The 18,552-nt window shown below is 48.1% G+C and overlaps 1 protein-coding gene across 2 annotated transcripts in view; it reads right to left on the minus strand.

Moving 5' to 3' along the window:
• Positions 1 to 18,552, minus strand: part of Hectd4 (HECT domain E3 ubiquitin protein ligase 4) — a 150,667-nt gene that overhangs the window by 98,746 nt on the left and 33,369 nt on the right. For both annotated transcript variants that reach the window (XM_032886787.1, XM_032886788.1), the window contains exons 3-7: positions 14,096 to 14,185; positions 12,963 to 13,093; positions 9,655 to 9,763; positions 8,787 to 8,925; positions 7,679 to 7,849 (exon numbers count right to left, since the gene is read on the minus strand). In XM_032886787.1, the coding sequence (XP_032742678.1) occupies positions 7,679 to 7,849; positions 8,787 to 8,925; positions 9,655 to 9,763; positions 12,963 to 13,093; positions 14,096 to 14,185 (640 nt within the window). The remainder of the gene's footprint in view (positions 1 to 7,678; positions 7,850 to 8,786; positions 8,926 to 9,654; positions 9,764 to 12,962; positions 13,094 to 14,095; positions 14,186 to 18,552) is intronic.

The following is an 18,552-nucleotide window of genomic DNA, read 5'->3' on the forward strand; positions in this document are numbered from 1 at the left end:
CCCTCCATCTTTCTTTTCCTTTTTTGAGACAGGATCTCATATAATCCAGGAGGGCCTCAAGTTCATATGTAGCCAAAGCTGGCCTTGAACTCCTGATGCTCTGACTTCCAGCCCTAGGATTACAGAGCTGCACATCAGGTCTCTGCCTTCTTTTTTCAAAACCTTTCCTAGTCTACCTTATTGCTAAAGAATCAGGGTGTTTCCCAGAACGTTTCTCTTTCTCATTTCCTCTTCAGCTCAAGGCCTAGACCTGTGTCCTCCTCCCCATTTGCCAGCTTCCTCAAAAGAAAGCCTGTCACTCAGGCACTTGAGATCGCTTCCAGGCCCTGGCTCCTCTCTACTGTTCTCCTCATCTCTTTGCCCTGATAACTTCCTCTGCTTTCAAGCATACAACAGTCCACTTCAATTCCCTGTCAAAGCACTCAGATCTGGGCCAGGGAGACGGCTCAGGAAGTAAAGGTCCTTGCTGCCATACCTGATGACCTGATCTCAATTTCTGGGACACACATAGTGGAAGAAAAGAAAATCAATGTCCACAAGTTGTCCTATGACTTCCACACACACATTAGTGTGCGTGCATGCATACATGCGTATGTGTGTGCATGTGTGTAAGAATGCATTTTTAGAGGCTGGAGAGATGGCTCAGTGGTTAAGGGCACTGGCTGCTCTTCCAGAGGTCCTGAGTTCAATTCCCAGCAACCACATGGTGGCTCACAACCATCTGTAATGGGATCTGATGCCCTCTTCTGGTGTGTCTGAAGACAGCTATAGTGTACTCATATATAATAAATATTTTTTTAAAAAGAATGCATTTTTAAAGCACTGACTGTGATCTATCTCAGAAGGCCTGTATAATCAATGTCCATGCAAACCCAGCCTCCTGGACACGGAGGGCCTCAGAAATCCATCCCAGCAGGGAAGACAGGAAGCCTGGCCTGCTGCTGCAGTCCTTGAAGACAAGAGGAAATGAGGGTGCCAGGCACCAAGTCTTTAGAACCATGGAAAGCAAAGCCAGAGTCCAAAGGGAGAGGCTGGTGGCATACAAGTGGCAGAGAATGCGTAACTGAGAAGTACAGTCCAAAAGTCCCAAGCAGCTGCACGTGTGTTCACAGAAGTAAGGGGAGGACTCTCTGGGGAACCCAAACTGCCGCTCTGCTCCCACACCCTCTGCTTCTTACTCCTCCTACGTCTGACATTCTAACTGAACCTTCTCACCAGCAGAACTCTGGACAGCCCACTGCAGCCTAAAGACAGAGACACTGCACCCGCCTTGCCCTTGACTCCCTTGCGGTGGCCTTGGCCACAGCCCTCTGCAGTCCCTGATTCTGCAGTGTCCATGGCATCTCCTTACTCTGGCTTGTTACTGTGAGCGCTTTGCCTTAGCAAGCAGAGCCAAGGACCCTGCCCCTCCTCTCCTGCCTCCTAGCTCCACAACTCCACCCACTGAAGCCATGGCCTTTGGCATCCAAGACATCAGCTGGAACACTATGCCCGGACCCTCGGAGGCTGGCCTGAGAGGAGCCTGTCTACACTCTCGGTCACCACAACACCCCAGCACTGAGAAGGCAGTCCCCACGTCCCGCCCTCAAACGCAGTCACAGCCTCTGTGACAGCCCATTTTCTCTACTGCCTCTGCCTTAAGCTGTGTCCCCAGGCTCACTGCTCTCCCCATGCCTTACATTTCTACTTAAACTACCCTTTGACCCCTGAACTTTAACACATCCCCTCCTTACTGCACTGTTCTACCCCACCCCCATGCTCTATTTATGCTACAACTCTAAATATAACCCTATAAAAGCATTCGAGACAAAATCAATCTCACTAAGCTGGTGTTCAAAAGCATTACCCACTGGCCTCAGAGGAATCGATAGCTAATGTAAAGCCGTCTCCCACTGCCTTGGGGCTGTGTAAACTGAGACCACAAAGCGCCAGTGAGCAGCACGGAAGAGAAGGGTTAGAGCACGAGCACTTAATCTGCAGAACCTTAAGTGTTGGGGGCAACTGCACTCAGAGCCAAGCAACCACCCTGGTGGAGAGTTCAGCTGCACCGCCTTGCACACAGGATTATCCCTTGGTTTGTTAACTAATCCCTCACAGAGGGGTGGGTAAGGTCAGGGACCCTCACTTCAGTATCTAGCCACTCCACACCACGTGTTGTATGCATCTCTGCCTCAACTGTCGTGGCCCCGAGGAAGGGCTATAGTACATATAGACTCAGAGACTAGGGGTGGAGCCTCCTGTACAGTCTGTAAGGAAGCCTACTCCCTCACTGGCTGCCAGCATGGACACTCGGCAGGTTAGCAACACCCAGCCATCAGCTCAGGGAGGTGAATGGCTGCTAAACACAAAAGCAGGGCACAGCTGGGAGGAGCAAGAGGCCTTAAGTGAGTTAGCACTGACTGGGGGACCTCTCCAGGCCAGGCCACACTGCCACCTAGTGAACTTGTCATGCACACTAACCAACAACCATATCTAGGGCTGGAGAGATGCCTCAATGGTTAAGAGCATTTGGTTCCCGCCATCTACTCAGGGTGACTCACAACTCTCTCTAATCTAGCTCCATGGCTCTGAACCCCCGGCCTCTGTGGGTACTCTGCTGACCCTCAACCTCAGCTGCATCTGCCTGGCCATCTCTCATCACGCTCCCAGCCTTTCTCCTCCTGGATGCCACACTGCCTACTACTGCAGGCAGTTACTTGCTGTCCCCTCTTTACAGACTACTACCCTCTGCAGTTTGCCAGGCCTGTTGAGTTTTAGCATCGAGATGTCATGTCCCAAGAAATCCTTTAGTCCCAAGCAAACTGCTCTCCCTGCTGTTAGGAAGGGCCCCAACAACACCTAAGCCAAGGAGGCTCTGGCTTCTCCCACTGCCCACCTTTTACCTAGCATTTAGCACCAGCTGTATTTATGTTTTCTACTTTTTAACTCCCATGTTCCTACACAATCCTGTGATGACAAAGGTTCGCCAAGCAGCTACCCAAAGAAATACAGTAGTTACTCATTTAAAACTGACTGAAGAGCCAGGCCTGGTAGCAGGGAAGCTTTTAATCCAGCACTCTGGTAGCAGAGGCGGGCCTGGTCGCCATAGAAGGACCCTGCTTCAAAAAAAGAAAACAAGGGCTGGAGAGATGGCTCAGTGGTTAGAGCACTGACTGCTCTTCAGAGGTCCTGAGTTCAAGTCCCAGCAACCACATGGTGGCTCACAGCCATCTATAATGAGATCTGGTGCCCTCTTCTGGCCTGCAGACAGAAAACTGTATGATATATACATAATACATAAATACATATTTAAAAAAAAGAAAAAGAAAACAAGAACAACAAAAAGCTTGGGTGACTAAAAAAGGCGAGAAAGGGAAGAGAGCCAGGGTGTGAGGGAGACAGGAGGGAACGGTGGCACTGAGTGCCAGCATGAGAAGCAGCACTTACAGGAGCTGAAGACCTCCCAGGACCTAAGAGGCAGGACCTAGGAAGAGCTCTGGGAGTGAACATGGTGACAGAAGTCCCCAGCAGGGTCCTGGCAGGCTGTTCTGCGCCTCAAGGGTCTGGAGTTCCGGAGGCTGCACTCTGAGCAGAATGATCCACCCTGCGTTCCCACACACTTGAGCTCTCCCGCTCTGAACTTGACCATGTGACTGCTGTACACTAGCGAGGCTCAGAGGAGCTTGGTGAGTGCTCCACTCCCTGAAGAGCTCCTCCCTGCTTCAGCCTGGACTACTGGAGTAGTGGTGGGGGGCCCTGGGGATACGAGGCCTCCTTTGATGACACGATGACAAGGTCCAGTCAAGCTCCAGCAGAGGGAGCTGAAAGCATGATGCTTCCGTGACCACAGGCAGCAGAAGAGCCACACAACGGCCACTGCGAGAAGTCACTTGTTTGGAGCAGTCGGCTATGCTGGTTGCCCTCCGCTCTTGCTCCACCTCCTCCCCTGTTCACTCCCTTCCTTCCTTCCTTCCTTCCTCCCCCTTCCTCCTTTCTGTGTGTGCTGGTTAGGTTTTTTGTTTTTTGTTTTTTGTTTTTGTTTTTTTTGTCAACTAGGTCATCTTGGAAGAGAGCGCCTTGAACTGAGAAAATATCCCCAGAACATAAAATTGACCTGTGGGTATTTTCTTCCTTCCCTTCCTTTCCTTTCCTTTCCCTTCCCTTCCCTTCCCTCTTCTTCTCCCTTCCCCCTTCCCTTCCCTTTCCTTCTCCCCTCTCTTCCTCCCTCCCTAAGCCCTCTCTGTAAGGTTTTTTTTGTTTCTGGGTGATTTTTTTAGACAGTCTTACTATTTACCCCTAGCTGTCTTAGAACTCACTGTAAGACCAAGCCGGCCTCAAATTCACAGAGATGGCCTGCCTTTGCCTCCTAGAGTGCTGGGATTAAGGGTGAGAGCAACCATACCTGTCTCAAACCATCTGAGGAACGTGGGAGGGCACAGCACTGTGGGCAGAGACACCCCGCCCCCCAATCCTGGACTACATAAGAAAGCAGGCTGACACAGAGACTGAAGCAACAACCAGGGAGCCTGCGTGGGACTGACCCAGGCCCTCTGCACATAAGTTACGGTTGTGTAGCTTGGTCTTCCTGTGGGACTAACAGTGGGAGCAGGGGCTGCCTCTGACTCTTCTGCTGGCTTTTGGGATCCTTTTCCTCAGACTGGGTTGCCTTATCAGCCTTAATACAAGAGGTGAAGCCTCGTCTCATGGCAGCTTGATACTCCATGTTAGGTTGATACCCATGGAAGGCCTGCCCTTCTGAAGAGAAACAAAGGAAGAGTGGATGTAGGGTGGGGAGTGGGGGACAGAGGGGAAGTAGGAGGGACTAGAAGGAGAGGACGGAGAAACTGTGGTCAGAATGTAAAATAGAGGAATAAACAATCTTTTTAAATAAAAATTTAAAAAAGCAAGCAAGCAAGCAAGCAGACTGAGCAAGCCAGTGCTCTCCAGCCAGTGCGCAGATTCCCCTGTGGGCTCTGCTCCACCTCCTGCCTCCAGGTTCCTGCCTTAAGTTCCTGCCCTGACTTCTCTGTATGATGAACTGTAAGCTGACATAAACCCTCACCTACCTCAAGCTGTTTATGACCAGTGTTATCACAGCAATAGAACCTAACTAAAACAGGGTGTGGGTGTGTGGGTGTACACGCATGCACATGCATCCTGACACTTGTTGAAGGTCAGTGGACTATTTATAGCAGTCATTCTCTCCCTCCACCATGTGGGTACCGGGGACTGAACTTAGGGGCTGGGCGTGGTAGCAGACCCTCACCCGCTGAGCCATCGCTCCGTTACTTAGGTCAGACCATCTAACCATCTTCTGTGATGTTTACTTAGTCAATACTCATAAAGGTATTTCATGATTAGAGGGGTAAGAGCGGATGGAAGGGGTGCTGGAAGCCTGCTGTGGCTCACGATGGCCAGGACGATGGGCACATAAGGCTATGAAGGAACAGTGAGCAGAAGTGCCGTGGTGACACAGAAAGGTGAGCGGTTTCTGTAATGGCGTTCAAATCAATCACTGCACACAGCTGCAAGCTCAAGTAGAAAGAGGCTGCTTGACCACCTAACAGCTAAGGTAAGCCGCTTTTGGACGGGGAAATCCATGTGGTGGTGTGATATGCACACCCCGAGAAGGCCCAGGAAAGGGTAGAAGGCCAGGCAAGCGGTACATGGCTTTGATGCCAGTACTCAGGAAGCAGAGGCAGGCAGATCTCTGTACATCTGAATAGGAATGGCCCTCATGGACTCGTGTTTGAACGCTTGTCCCATAGGGAGTGGCACTATTATGAGGTGTGGCCTTGTTGGATGAAGTAGGTGTGGTCCTTTGGAAGAAGTGTGTCACTGTGGAGGCAGGCTCTGAGGTCTCATGCCCAGTGTGACATGGTCTCCTCCCACCACCTACAGATGAAGTTGTAGAGCTCTCGGCACCTCCCTCCACGCTGCCATGCTTCCCACCATGACAATAAAGAGGTAAATCTGTGAGGCTGTGAACCATCCTCAATTAAATATTTCCTTTACCAGAGCTGCCCTGGTCATAGTGTCTCTAGAGCAATGAGACCCTGACTGAGACAGCTACATAGTGAGCCCCTGTCTCAAAGTCAAAGAAAGAAAGGAAAGAAGGAGGGAAGGAGCAAGCCAGGCATGGTGGCTCAGCTCCCAATGCTAGCACTCAAAAGTCAGAAGCTCCAGAGTCTAGGGCAAACTCTGCCAGATGACTCAGCAGGCATAGGTGTTGCCAACTGAGCCCCAGTGGAAGGAGAGAGACACTTGGTTGTTGGTTTGAGTAGGACCCAAAACAATTCAAAGGCCTAGGGCAGACCACCTCCCCGCATCTGCTTCCTGCTGCACAACGCTGTTTGAGCTGCCCCGGCACCTCCAGCCGGCCCGGCCTGTGACTGCGTAACAGAGACGTGAGTTGTGTGCACATTGGGGATCAGTTCCCCATGGGTGTGAAAATACATCTCTACTTTTGCACTGAGAAACCTAAAGACCAGCTCATTCTTTCCTGATTCCTCACCATTTTGTGTGTATCTGTGTTTTCTTTCTAGAAACTTTAGAATTCTCACTTTATTCTAGATAATCTAAAATTTCACAGTAATGTATCATGGTGTGGGCATTTTCTATTGTCGTGTCAGATATCTTTTTTTTTTCTTTTTTCTTTTCTTTTTTTTTCGGAGTTGGGGACCGAACCCAGGGCCTTGCGCTCTACCACTGAACTAAATCCCCAACCCCTAGATATCTTTTAATCTAAAGATCAATCATTTATTCTGAAATCTCTTGTGTTTTGCTTGAATGTCCGTCTATGCACCATGTCTGTGCAGTGCCCATGGAGGCCAGATGAGGTTGCTGGATCCCTGGAACTGGAGTCAGATGTTTGTGAGCCACCATGTGGGTACTGGGAGGAGCAGCCAGTGCTCTCATCCACTGAGCCATCCCTCCAGGCCCCTCTCTCTTCCTCTTTTAGTCATGCCCTTGCTGTGTAGCACGAGTCATCCTTAAGCTTGTTATGCAGCACAGGCTGACCTCACGTCACGCTCCTCCAACCCCAGCCTTTAGGGGTTTAGGGAGCCGTCACACCTGGCTTTCCCAAGTTCTTTATCTGACAAACTACACTGGTTCCCTCACTGCCTGAAATCATCAGGTTATCTTCTCAGTTGCTTATGGGTAATCTTCTGTTTCTCCACTACTGTCACCCCAATCCACTCAACCACCCTGCAGCCAGGACTCAAGTTCCACTTGATCAGCAGCCCTACCCATCTTGGCCATCACTGTGTTCCCACCCCAGGGTAGAACACTATTGGCTCACAGCAAGTCACAGCTGACACCCAATGCCTCCTCCTTGCTCCAATCACAACTTCCCGGGGGCTCACTTCTGTCTGTGGGGCTGCTTTTGATATTTCAGTTGTACCCACAAGCATTTCTGCTAAGATGTCCCCTGCAGTGCATGCAGTAATGTTGCCCCTCTCTTGCCAGATTAACCTTCAAAAAACTAGGCTCCACTGATCCCACACAGCCCTAAACCAGAAGCCTCCAAGGGCATGCAGGAGGAGAACGTGCTGAGGAGACTGAGCACAATGGCACTATGGGGGCCACTATGAAGGCCACTGTGAGGGCCACTATGAGGGTCGTAGGCTCTTTGTAGACCTGAAAAGCAAGCAAATGGAAATATTTCTGCAGTGATACAAAATGAGTCAAAACTTACCACAAGTTCAAAAATGTCCATGAAGACGGAATGTCCCTTTGGGGTTTTCTCATTTAAACTGGCAGGGGACCAGATCCAGTAGAAGTAAGTGCCATCTGAGGAAAGGTGCACGGTGCTCATGGTGCTGCCCACAGGAAGGGGGCTGGCTGGCATGGGCACTGTCTGGCACACCTGAGCAGGAAAAGGCCCTTCATTAGGGGATGCAGAGATTCTTTCTTGTCTGTCTGTCTGTCTGTTTGTTTGTTTGTTTTCTAAAACAGATCCAGCTGTCTGGGAACTCACTCTGTAGATCAGGCTGGCTCTTGAATTCACAGAGACCCACCTACCTCTGCCTCCCCAGTGCTGGGATTAAAGGTGTGCACCAGTATGCCTTGCACAGGATGAAAAAATTTCTAATTTGATGTGTCAGCTCACTGACACTTTAAAGTTGAAAGGAAAATTCATTAAATTCCTCATCAGAATAAAACTTATTTATATCTAAGAATAACACAAAATTATATGGGAAGAACATAAAAGTTCATAAAATAGACTGTAAGATAAACATGAACAGTCAAACAACAAAGTGGATGTTTATTCAAGTTGTGTTATGATAGAAAAATATCTACTAAGTCCTTTAAATCTGCTATGCATGTATATCTCCACATTGAGAACAAGATTGGAAAGCAGGCAGGGAGTACATGCTAGTAACACCAGCACCAAAGACATGGAGGCAGGATCAGGAAGTTAGGGTCATCTGTGGCTACACAGATTGTTCAAGGCCAGCCTAGGTTCCATGGATTGTCTTGGGGGAAGTATTTTTAAGCCATATGTGGTGGCACACTCCTATAAACACAACAAGTTACGAGGCCCCGGGACCCGCGGATGGAAAAAGAAGATGGACTCCCAGAAGCAAATGAGAAGAAATAAGTGTAACAATAAAAATAGATATAAAATAGCTTAAATAAACAAATTCATCCAAATAGAAATAAATTGTAAACAAATAAATGTAAGACAAATTAAACAGCAAATTCAGTCAAATCGCCTAAGAAAAAACCTGAAGGATAACAACAGAAAGGGGCCACTCGGGAGACAAGTTAGCCGTGAATATCCACGGCGCGGTGCTGCTCACCTGCAGAGTGTTCTGGTCTATGACCTGGAAAAGGGAGTGAGGTTTATTGTCAAAAGACACAGGCCGGTGGAGCAGGTGGCCGCTGCCGTACGCCACCCACCCTGGCTCCAGCTCCTCGTTGCGACAGTACACAAACCCTCTGGAAAACAGGAGACACGAGTGGAATCTCAGGCTGCAACCCTACACAGGCCTACACAGACACAAACACTTCTCACCTAATTCTTTACAACAACTAACTCAGCAAAATAGCTAAAGAGAAGGAACATAATTTATATTAACCTCAGAACTGACAAACTACAGCAAACACTTAATTCCCCATAATGAGGGAGGAAGGAGGAAAAAGAATCAGAAAAAGTCTGACTAAATATATTTCAACTGTAAAAACATCTCAATGATGGTTTGACAGAATTCACAGATCTTATATATTAACTGAAAATTATCCCTAATCTAATGTCAAATCCAGATACAAAGATGATTTAACCAGAAACATGTCCATTTATCAACACAAAGTCATGCATCATCTTGCGCGCACGCGCACACACACACACACACACACACACACACACATGCACACACACACACACACGCACACACACACACACACATATCAATAATAAAAATCTTGGGCTGGAGAGATGCTTCAACAGTTAGGAGTGCTTCTTGCTGAGGACCAAGATTCAAGTCCCAGCACCCATGTGGCAGCTCCCAACTATCTGTAGCTCAGCTCCGGGGACTCTGACACTGCCCTGCCTTTCCAGGTTCGCATCTGCGCACAGACACACTAGCGTGCGGGATCAGGACACTGGCTGGCACTTCCTTTGCTGGCTGTGCGCGAGTCTGAGCCTCACTGGGCAAGCCCCATACTGACCTGAGCGTGCCGTGCAGTCCAGAGCCCAGCTTGCTCACTCCTCTCCCAGCGGAGTTGGTAGTGTACAGGTAATGCCCATCAGCGGTGAGACAGCGGCCCAAATCAGCATCTGAAATCAGTCCCACACATAATGAATGAGGCTATGAAAAAGGATTTTTAATTTTAAAAGAGCCTTGGCAATCCACTGACATAAATTCCTAATTCAAAAAATAATTTCAATGTCACCTCCACAGTAGAGGGCTTGGACCCCCCAAATATAACAGAAAAAAACACGTGGGAATTGGGATTGGCTTCAAAGACTAAGGACAGATGGTCACTCGGCCCCCTGCCAAATGATTTTTTCTCTTTTGCAAAAAGCACAGCGACAGGCCTGTGCCACGTTCCCAGTCCTCCCTGATCTGACGTGACTGAGAACAGGCGCTTAGGAAGAAGGGCTCCTGGGAGCCAGGCATTCACTGGGGACTGTGGGTCTCTCTGAACCGCAGTCTCTTCCTCTCTAACACGAGGGCAATGCCATGTACCTCAAGGGCTAAGCTGCGCTAGCTCAGATCCCAGCAATGCACCTAAGATGCTGTTTGGTGCCAAGCCAATGTTCCCTAATGGAAAGGGAATTGTGTTGCTATATTAACAACAAATGTGGAACTAAATAAAGGCATGTTCTTTGGGCTTGCCATTATATCTGGAAAGAATAGCAGGAGAGCATGACCTCCTCTTAAAATTGTCTTATTACATTTATCTATTAATTTAGTGTGTGCATGTGCGTGTGCATGTGTGTGTGTGCATGTGCTTGTGCATGTACATGTGCGTATGCGCATGTGTGTGTGTGTGTGCGTGCGTGCATGTGCGCGTGTGTGTGTATGTGTGTGTGTGTGTGTGTGTGTGTGTGTGTCTGAAGACTGTTCTCTCCTTCCATGTGGGAGCTGAGGACCAATGTCAAGTGTCAGACTTGGCAGCAAATACCTGTACCTGCTGAGCCATCTCCCCAGGCGACCTCCTTTCTTTTAAGAACAACAATTATATCTCCCACCCAGCTATGGGTTCCCATTCTAAAAAACAGTTTCTCTATGTGGTAAATGACTTACTAACCTATTTTTCTAAAAAAAAAAAAAACTGAGGCTGTTGGTAAAACTTTCTGTGTTTACTTTTATAATCTTACCCTCACTGTATTCAAGGGAGTTTGTCTGCTTGAAGCATTCACATTAGAGGAAATTCAATGTCCCATCACTCAAATCCACACTGAGTCTGGTATTGTCATAAATTTTCAGTCTAACCTGAGAGAATAGGGACCTACTAATTCCAAAATGAAAGAAAGAAAGAGGAAAGCATGAAAGTAGATAATCATTTAGATTATTAACTTTACACCTTAAATCTCTGTAGTGCTTTTGAGATTGTTGATGTTATTTTATGCATATGGCTGTTTTGCTTGCATGTGCGTTCACCATAGCACGTTCGCCATGGCACGCACTGCCTGCACAGGCCAGGACACAGATATTCTCTGCCCTGTTGGTGCAGGGAATTGAACCAGGTCCTCTGGAGGAGCAACAAGGACAGCGAATTCTCGCTGTGCTCCAGTTCAGAGATTCACCTGCCTCTGCACTGGAGAGCTGTAACTAAAGGTGTCCGCCACCACACCCTGTGGCATCTGAAATAGCCTCACTAGTACACTACATTTACTTGCCTGTCTTCGGATCACAGTCCAAGTCCTTTTGTGTGTGAGTTGGGCAAGAGATAGGAGTGAGGGGGCCAACTAAACAGCAGTGGCCAGGAGTTGCTAACCCAGAGGGTTTTTTACAGTGTTCTCATAAATACTGCCATGCTGAATGTTTCCATATAAAAGCTACACAGAACTGTTCTAACCAGAGAGGCTGACACAAAGAGGACTCTTGAATCCTGGAGATCAAAAACAGCCTGCAGCACACAAGAGCCTGTCCCCAAAAGAAAGGGAAAAGGAAGGAAGAAATGGGGTGGGGTGGAGAAGAGGAAGAAAGAAAATTAGAATAGGAGAAGGGAAAAAGGAGGAAGGGGCAATGAGACAGGGAGCAGAAAAAAAAATTACGAGTATTCTAAAAAACACACCCTCCACCTAAACACAAAAGCAGACACACTAGCCTGACAGCCGCCTCAGGAAGCCCCCAGGAGGGAGAGTAAAGAGTAAGGCCCACACAGGTCTCGAGCACATTACTTGAGCACTTCCTGGCGCACACAGCAAGTCGTGTGCTGCTCTGGCAGCCCAGGGCAGAGCGTCCTTGCTCCTCCCCAGCCCTCTCCAGAGAGGGCTGTAAGGGAATGGCTCTAGGCTGGGAGAGGCTGAACAGCCACCACAGACTGCGCTCAGCCATGGGGCTGACCAGGAGGGAGCCTCCTAGAGGGCTGGGAATGAAGAGATGTGCTGGACAGACTGTTAATCTATGGGAGATTTTCCTTTCTTATTTCTACTTCATCAGTTATGTAAGTTAGTGACACTGTTATAATGTTATGGTAAGTAATGTCATCATAATGACTGACGGCCAAGACCAGTGACAGACCCATTAGGAAGCAAAGCTGTGCTGTCCAGGGGGACAGCAGTACACAGTGCTGAACAGAGCTGATGAGCCTGGGTGCTGATCTAAACAGATCCCATGCCAACGCAGAGGCCCAAGTCACCTGAAAAGTCTGGCAAGTCAGTCACTTAAGAGAGCATCTTGGGGGCTGGGGATTTAGCTCAGTGGTAGAGCGCCACCTAGGAAGCGCAAGGCCCTGGGTTCGGGTCCCCAGCTCCAAAAAAAAAAAAAAAAAGAACAACAACAACAAAAAAAAAAAAAAAAAAAGAGAGCATCTGCCATTTTTTGAGGAACTCATGTAAAACACTGGTATATGATCCTACAAAACTGTGTAAAAATATCCCAACACTGCCTACATTGGGTAAGGGACTTCACAGTTCAAGCTTCCTTGGGCCTTCTTTTGTTTTAGGACAGGAGGGACCATAAAAGAGCACAGTTAAGGAATAGAAGACATGGCATCATAATAGGGCGTGTCTGACCCTCTTACAAATGTCCACTGTGGGTGGCTACTGCACCTCTCAAACACTCGGGAGTCAAGTGAAGTAAGCCATGCCACCCTGCTAGGGTCACAGGAAGGCCTTGGCCTGGGACGGTCCCTGAGTGCCAGCCTTCAGACTTGCACTGGCCGAGCAAACAAAGAGCACTCTGTGCAGGATCTTGAGCTTCCCTGACAGGAACAAGGGGCTGCGCTAAAGCATTGGCTGCCGTGATCTGAAACCTCTCTTCTCGCACCCCAGCCTCGGGCCCAGGGCGAAGCCCTTGTGTTACCTTTGTTTTCAGAGCTGGAGCCAGGGTTGCTGTCCGGTGCTGGCAGCATGTCTTCATACCCCCACGATACTATGTGCTTGCCCCCAAGCAAACAGGAAGGGGATCCTGGCCCCCCTTCCAAAAGCAGCAGCCTGTGGGGGTGAAGGAGAACGGTAAGGATCTGAGCGTGTGCATTCCAGAAACGAAGCCTACTTCCCAGCTCAGAGAACAGACACAAGTGGTTTAAATAGATATGCATGTGAGTGATGTTCACAGTGTATTTTAGTGAAAAATCACAAAGCAGTAATTACAAAGCGCTGGGCCAGGGAGACAGCACAGTGGACAGAAGCACCAGCTCTGCAAGATGAGGCCAGAGTCCAAGCCCTGGGAGCTGTGTAAAATGCTCTGTGGTGGTGCCCACCTCTAACCCCAGCGCTTGCACACTGAGATCAGAGTGGTCAGGGAGCCTGGAGAGACCCTGACTCAGCACGGTGAGAAGGGGACAACTGAGTCCTGTCTGAGGCTCTCTTCTACACACACACCACACCCAGGCAGACAAACAAAAATAAAAATTTTAACATGCTTAAAAGATTTCAATTTATTCGTGTATAAATATACTCATTATATTTCTATTTATTTAATTTTTTTGGTTTTATGTTTTAGTAATATTGCCTCATGTAGCCCAGGCTAGCCTTGAATTCCCTGATCTATCTGCCTCTATCTCCCGAAGGCTGGAGTGAACATGTGCCACCACACCTGGCTTTACATCCCCAGCCTAAATATATTATGCTTTATTAAACAGATAATGTGTATGAGGGAGAGAGACAGAGGCAAAGAAGGCCCTGTGTTAGGAGGAACACAGACATAATAATAAGATGGTGAGTGATTTCAATTCCTTCTTTACATCTGAACACAGTCATCTCATATTACAATATGAATTCATTACAGACTAGGACTTTTTTAAATTAAAAAATGAAAAGAATACACTCTAGGAACACTTTCACATCCCTTAGCAGTTAGCGATGATTCTGTATCTATTCAAAGCTATGAATTATTAATTAGGAAGATTTAATAATGTTTGTCCCTAAGAGCCTCTATGTTCTTCTTGTTTGGGAAAACAAGACAACTTATTTAATAGGTAAGGGACAACTTACCTATACAAAACATCGGCGACAGGCAGGGAGCCCAGCTCAGTCTGTCTCTGTAGCAGGTGAACTGTGTGGACAAAGGTCTTCAGGGATCCCCTAGAGAGAAAAGGAAGGGATGGAAAAGCCACCCACACTGAAAACCAAGTAAGTAGGCAGCCAGTGTTGATCTCATTAACTACAGGGCAAGGCTCCAAGACAGTCTCTCTGCTCTTATAGGTCAGAAACTGCACGATTCCCCCACCTTCACCACAACACTGGCTCTGGTAGAATGTGAGTAGGCCCACACAATTGCAACTGTGGAAGCGTTCTCCTTGCAGTCGCAGAGATAAAAATTCCCATGGACACAAAAGGAAAAGCACAAGACTCAAGCACCAAGCACCGAGCACCGAGCACCTGGGAGGCCCCATATGACAGTCTGCGTCTGGTCCCACCTCATCCCCATTGAAGAGGATCTCAAGTCTAACACTGTGGCCAAGCTAATCCGTAATGTTGTTACGTTCATCCACTTCACAGGGTGTCTCACTTGCAGGAGTCACTACTCACTGATTTCCTCATGGTTCACAAAGCTAGAAGCTCTGGGGAGTCTGGGAGGTAAGCAGGATTGAAAAGAAGGGGCTTTCAAGATGTACAAGGCCGACCTGGCAGCACTCCAGGTAACCAACAGCACCTGCCCGGACTAATGACTGTCTGGATCTGATGAGCTGATTCTGCTTGCTGCCTTCTTCTCTTAGCCAGACCTTAATTGGAGGGTATCATGTGCCTAAACCTCAATAGAAATGGAGTACCCAACAGTAGACCTCGTAGGCTCAGGCTTTTTTTAATTTGCTCCTCGGTTCAAAGAACAGGACGAGGCAGGGAGGCAGCGCTGTATAAAGGCACCACCTGCAGCCTGGACTCGCTGGCAGTGAAACAGGGCACTGCCATTCACAACCGCACAACTGCCCTGTCATCTAAGCCCTGTCAATTTTCCTTCCTTCATCTGCTCAACAGGCACAGTGCCCTGGGAGGGCACCAAGACACACAGGGACAACGGCACCAACATTTGGAGAAGGTGAGCCACTAGCTGTACAGCATTCTAGTCCCATTTTTAAGAGGAATATGTAAAATTCTTCAATAGTTCTCAACCCATATATGATCTAGGCTAGACCGACCTCATCTCCTATCTCTTCCAGTCTTCCATTACAGTCCAAGGACCCTGCTTCTGTGGGCTCTATGCTGTTGGCTCTTATGCTAGTTCTTTACAGTTTAAATGCTAGGTACCCGGTCAATCCTTCCCCACCTCCACTCAGCCACTGTCTACCAAACCTTAGACCTGGAGAGACAGCTCAGTAGTTAAGAGCGCTTCCTGCTCTTGCAGAGGCTAGGGTTCAGCACTCACACGACAGCTCACAACTACTGTTAACTCTGGTCGCAGGGGATACATCGCTGCCTTCTGGTCTCTGCAGGCACCAAGCACACAGACATGCATGCATGCAAAACACCATACACACAAAGTAAATAACTCTAAAAGCATTTTTAAAAACACCCATCCTGCCTTTTTTTCCCTGCTGATCACTCTCTGAAATTTTGTTACGTGCATGAGGCCGCCCTCCTCACTCTTACAGGAATCTCTCTACCTGCTCACCAGTTTGAGCCCAGGAGAGAACGCCTGCCTGGCAGATAATCAGTGAGCGTGAAGGGTCTGCAGTCAACTGCCACTCTGTAAAATTAGAGACTTGAATCTTCATAGCCTAAGACTTAGCAAGGCTCTACATGCCAGAGAGCCTTGGCATCATGGTAAGCCAGGCGTGGAGGCTAACGCTGTGAACACAGCGGAGATGGGACAGCCATGGTCTCCCTGACAGCCCTGGTTTACATAGGGGGACCCTATCTTTAAAAAGCTGAAAACAAAAGGAAAATGTTAGATATAGTCATAAGACACACACACACACACACACACACACACACACACACACACACACACACACACACACACACGCTTTTCTCCTAAATGCAGGAGAAACTGGAACCTTCCACCCTGCAGGCTAGCTTTCAAGGTGCTGGACTGTAGCAGGTAGGCTCCTGGGAGAAAAGCCATCAACACTGCCAATTCAGCTGTGAATCCAAGTACAACCCTGAAGACTTGCCCCGCAAGATGATCCTCACTGGTGCAATAATGGTATAACTGCTAGAAGGGGAGGGGGAGGGGAGGGGAGGGGGAGGGGATCCACAGAAGGGATTCACATTTGGTACAACAAACCTGATCAAAGGCCTGTGGCTGGGAAGACACTAGGTCTTCATGGGAAAGTTGCTATGGTTGTTTTGTTATGGACAAGTTGTACCCACCAAATTACCTTCTAAATATTTATGTTCGTGCTCAAGGCTTAATGCTGCTGTCAACTTTGGTCGGAAAAGCTTCATTCTGCATTGGATATCAGCTAAACACTCAGAACTGGGTGCAGTACTGAGAATAAGTAGCTGTTGGATGCTCAGCCCTAAATGGGACGTCTATGTTACTCTCTATGTTACTATCTATGCTACTCCTCCAAGGCTCAGGGAAGGTCCTGATAAAAGGGCACAAAGACAGTGCTGGGAAGGAATGGGGTGCTGGGGGACAGTGTCTTCTGAGTAACATGACCGCACCGTCACAAAGTCACAGCTGCTGTTGACTGCCTGTGAGACCTACACAAGACTGGACCATCCACATTGGTCATGGCATGGAGAGGGGCTGAGGAGGCTGCTGAGGAGGATCTATAGGCAGTTAATGGTTGCTGTGGGAAGGAAAAAACATTCTCTTCAGTGACTTAAGCATTGGTAAGATGCTCCTATAAACAAACATAATGGAAGAGGAGGAGGAGGAGGAGGAAGAGAAGAGGAAGAGGAAGAGAAGGCTGAGGCAGATGAGAGAAAGCTGAGGTAGAGGAGGACAAATATTCATTTCACATTTGTGCCAAATAGAATTAGGAATCTCAAACACACAACCATTTTAATAACTATCTGTGATTGGAATGAATTCTGATTCATAATTTAAAAGTGAGTTTAATTATCCAATGTTTAATAATGAAAAGCTCAAAACTAAAGGGTTGATTAGTCCCAACATCCTGCCTAAAGATAGTACTAAGTGGGAATTTTCTCAAAATGGAACTTTTCCATATGCATAAAAATCAATCAGTCTACCCTGAAGCCCTTACAGTCCCGTTTCTGTGTCAGAGTGACACCAGTGTCTCCAGAGTGAAGCTCATGTCAGAGTTTGCAAAGTTGGCTACAATCTTCAGGAACCTAGATCAACCTGTAACAGTTCGCTCCAGGTAAAGAAGCTGACGGTGTAGGACGATGCTACCCTGCCTTTAAAAAATAACTGGAAACCTGGGCAGTGGTTGAACAGGCCTTTAATCTCAGCACTCAAGAGGCAGAGGCAGGCAGGTCTCTGAGTTCAAGGCCATGCCCTGAGTTCCAGGGCATCCAGAGATGTGCAGAGAAACCCTGTCTTGAAAAGCCAAAATAATAGTTAAATAAATACTTAGACAGACAGACAGATATTCAGTCAACTACAGGTCAATTTGGAGGCCAGAAAGAGAAATCCTTTTGCAAGAAGAATTTCTCCACATCTGACTGGGTTTAAAGAAGGATGATCTCACCCTGTCCTTCCTCCTCTGCCTCCCTCCCCACTCCCAGAAATTCTAAGTACGAAAAACGAGTGAGTGGCAGCAGATAGGCAGGCCATGTTTGTAACTGGTTCCTAGAAAATTCCCTGAGAGACAGGCAGGAACTTCCTCCTCACACATGTGAGGTCACTGGGCGAGAGAACTGCCAACTGCAGACCAGCCTGAGCACCTCGGTGGGATCGCCCCACGGGGGGGAGGGAGCAATTCCAAGCGTGTTTCCTAGTGACAGTGTCAATCACGTTGGCACAGAGGACAACATGCTCCCATCCTTACATACACAGAGATATCCTTTCAGCAGGCAAGCAGGGGATGATGCTCCCCACCATCCTGATGACCAGAATTCCATCCCCAGACCCTACATGGTGGAAGAAGAGAAATGAGTCCTCTGACCTCCACATTCACATCTGTCATATGCACACACCCCACATAATAAAGGTAAAGTTTAAGAATATATAAAATGGGAGTCCAGAAATACACTTAGTCTTGTGACCAGGTGAGAATTCAATCTTGTAACTTGTTGACATCCTTTATTGACAAACATTAAAAAAACAAACAAACAAACAAACCCAAATGAACGGCTCTAACACCATTTTGCCTCTCCTTAAGGAAATGTAGATATAGCACCCTCTGCTGACGCTGAAGAGGGGCCACCCGAGAGCCATCAGCTGCGGCAAGGCTGCTACTCTGGGCTGTCATCACAGCAAAGCAGCACACCAAAACCTGGACCCATCACATGTATGACCGCAGCTGTGACATGCAACACTGAGACAGAAGTGCATGCTGGGTACCATGAACTACACCTGGGGCAAGTACAGGGTC

The sequence above is a fragment of the Rattus rattus genome, chromosome 16 (genome assembly GCF_011064425.1).
Source record: "Rattus rattus isolate New Zealand chromosome 16, Rrattus_CSIRO_v1, whole genome shotgun sequence".
Lineage (NCBI taxonomy): Eukaryota > Metazoa > Chordata > Mammalia > Rodentia > Muridae > Rattus > Rattus rattus.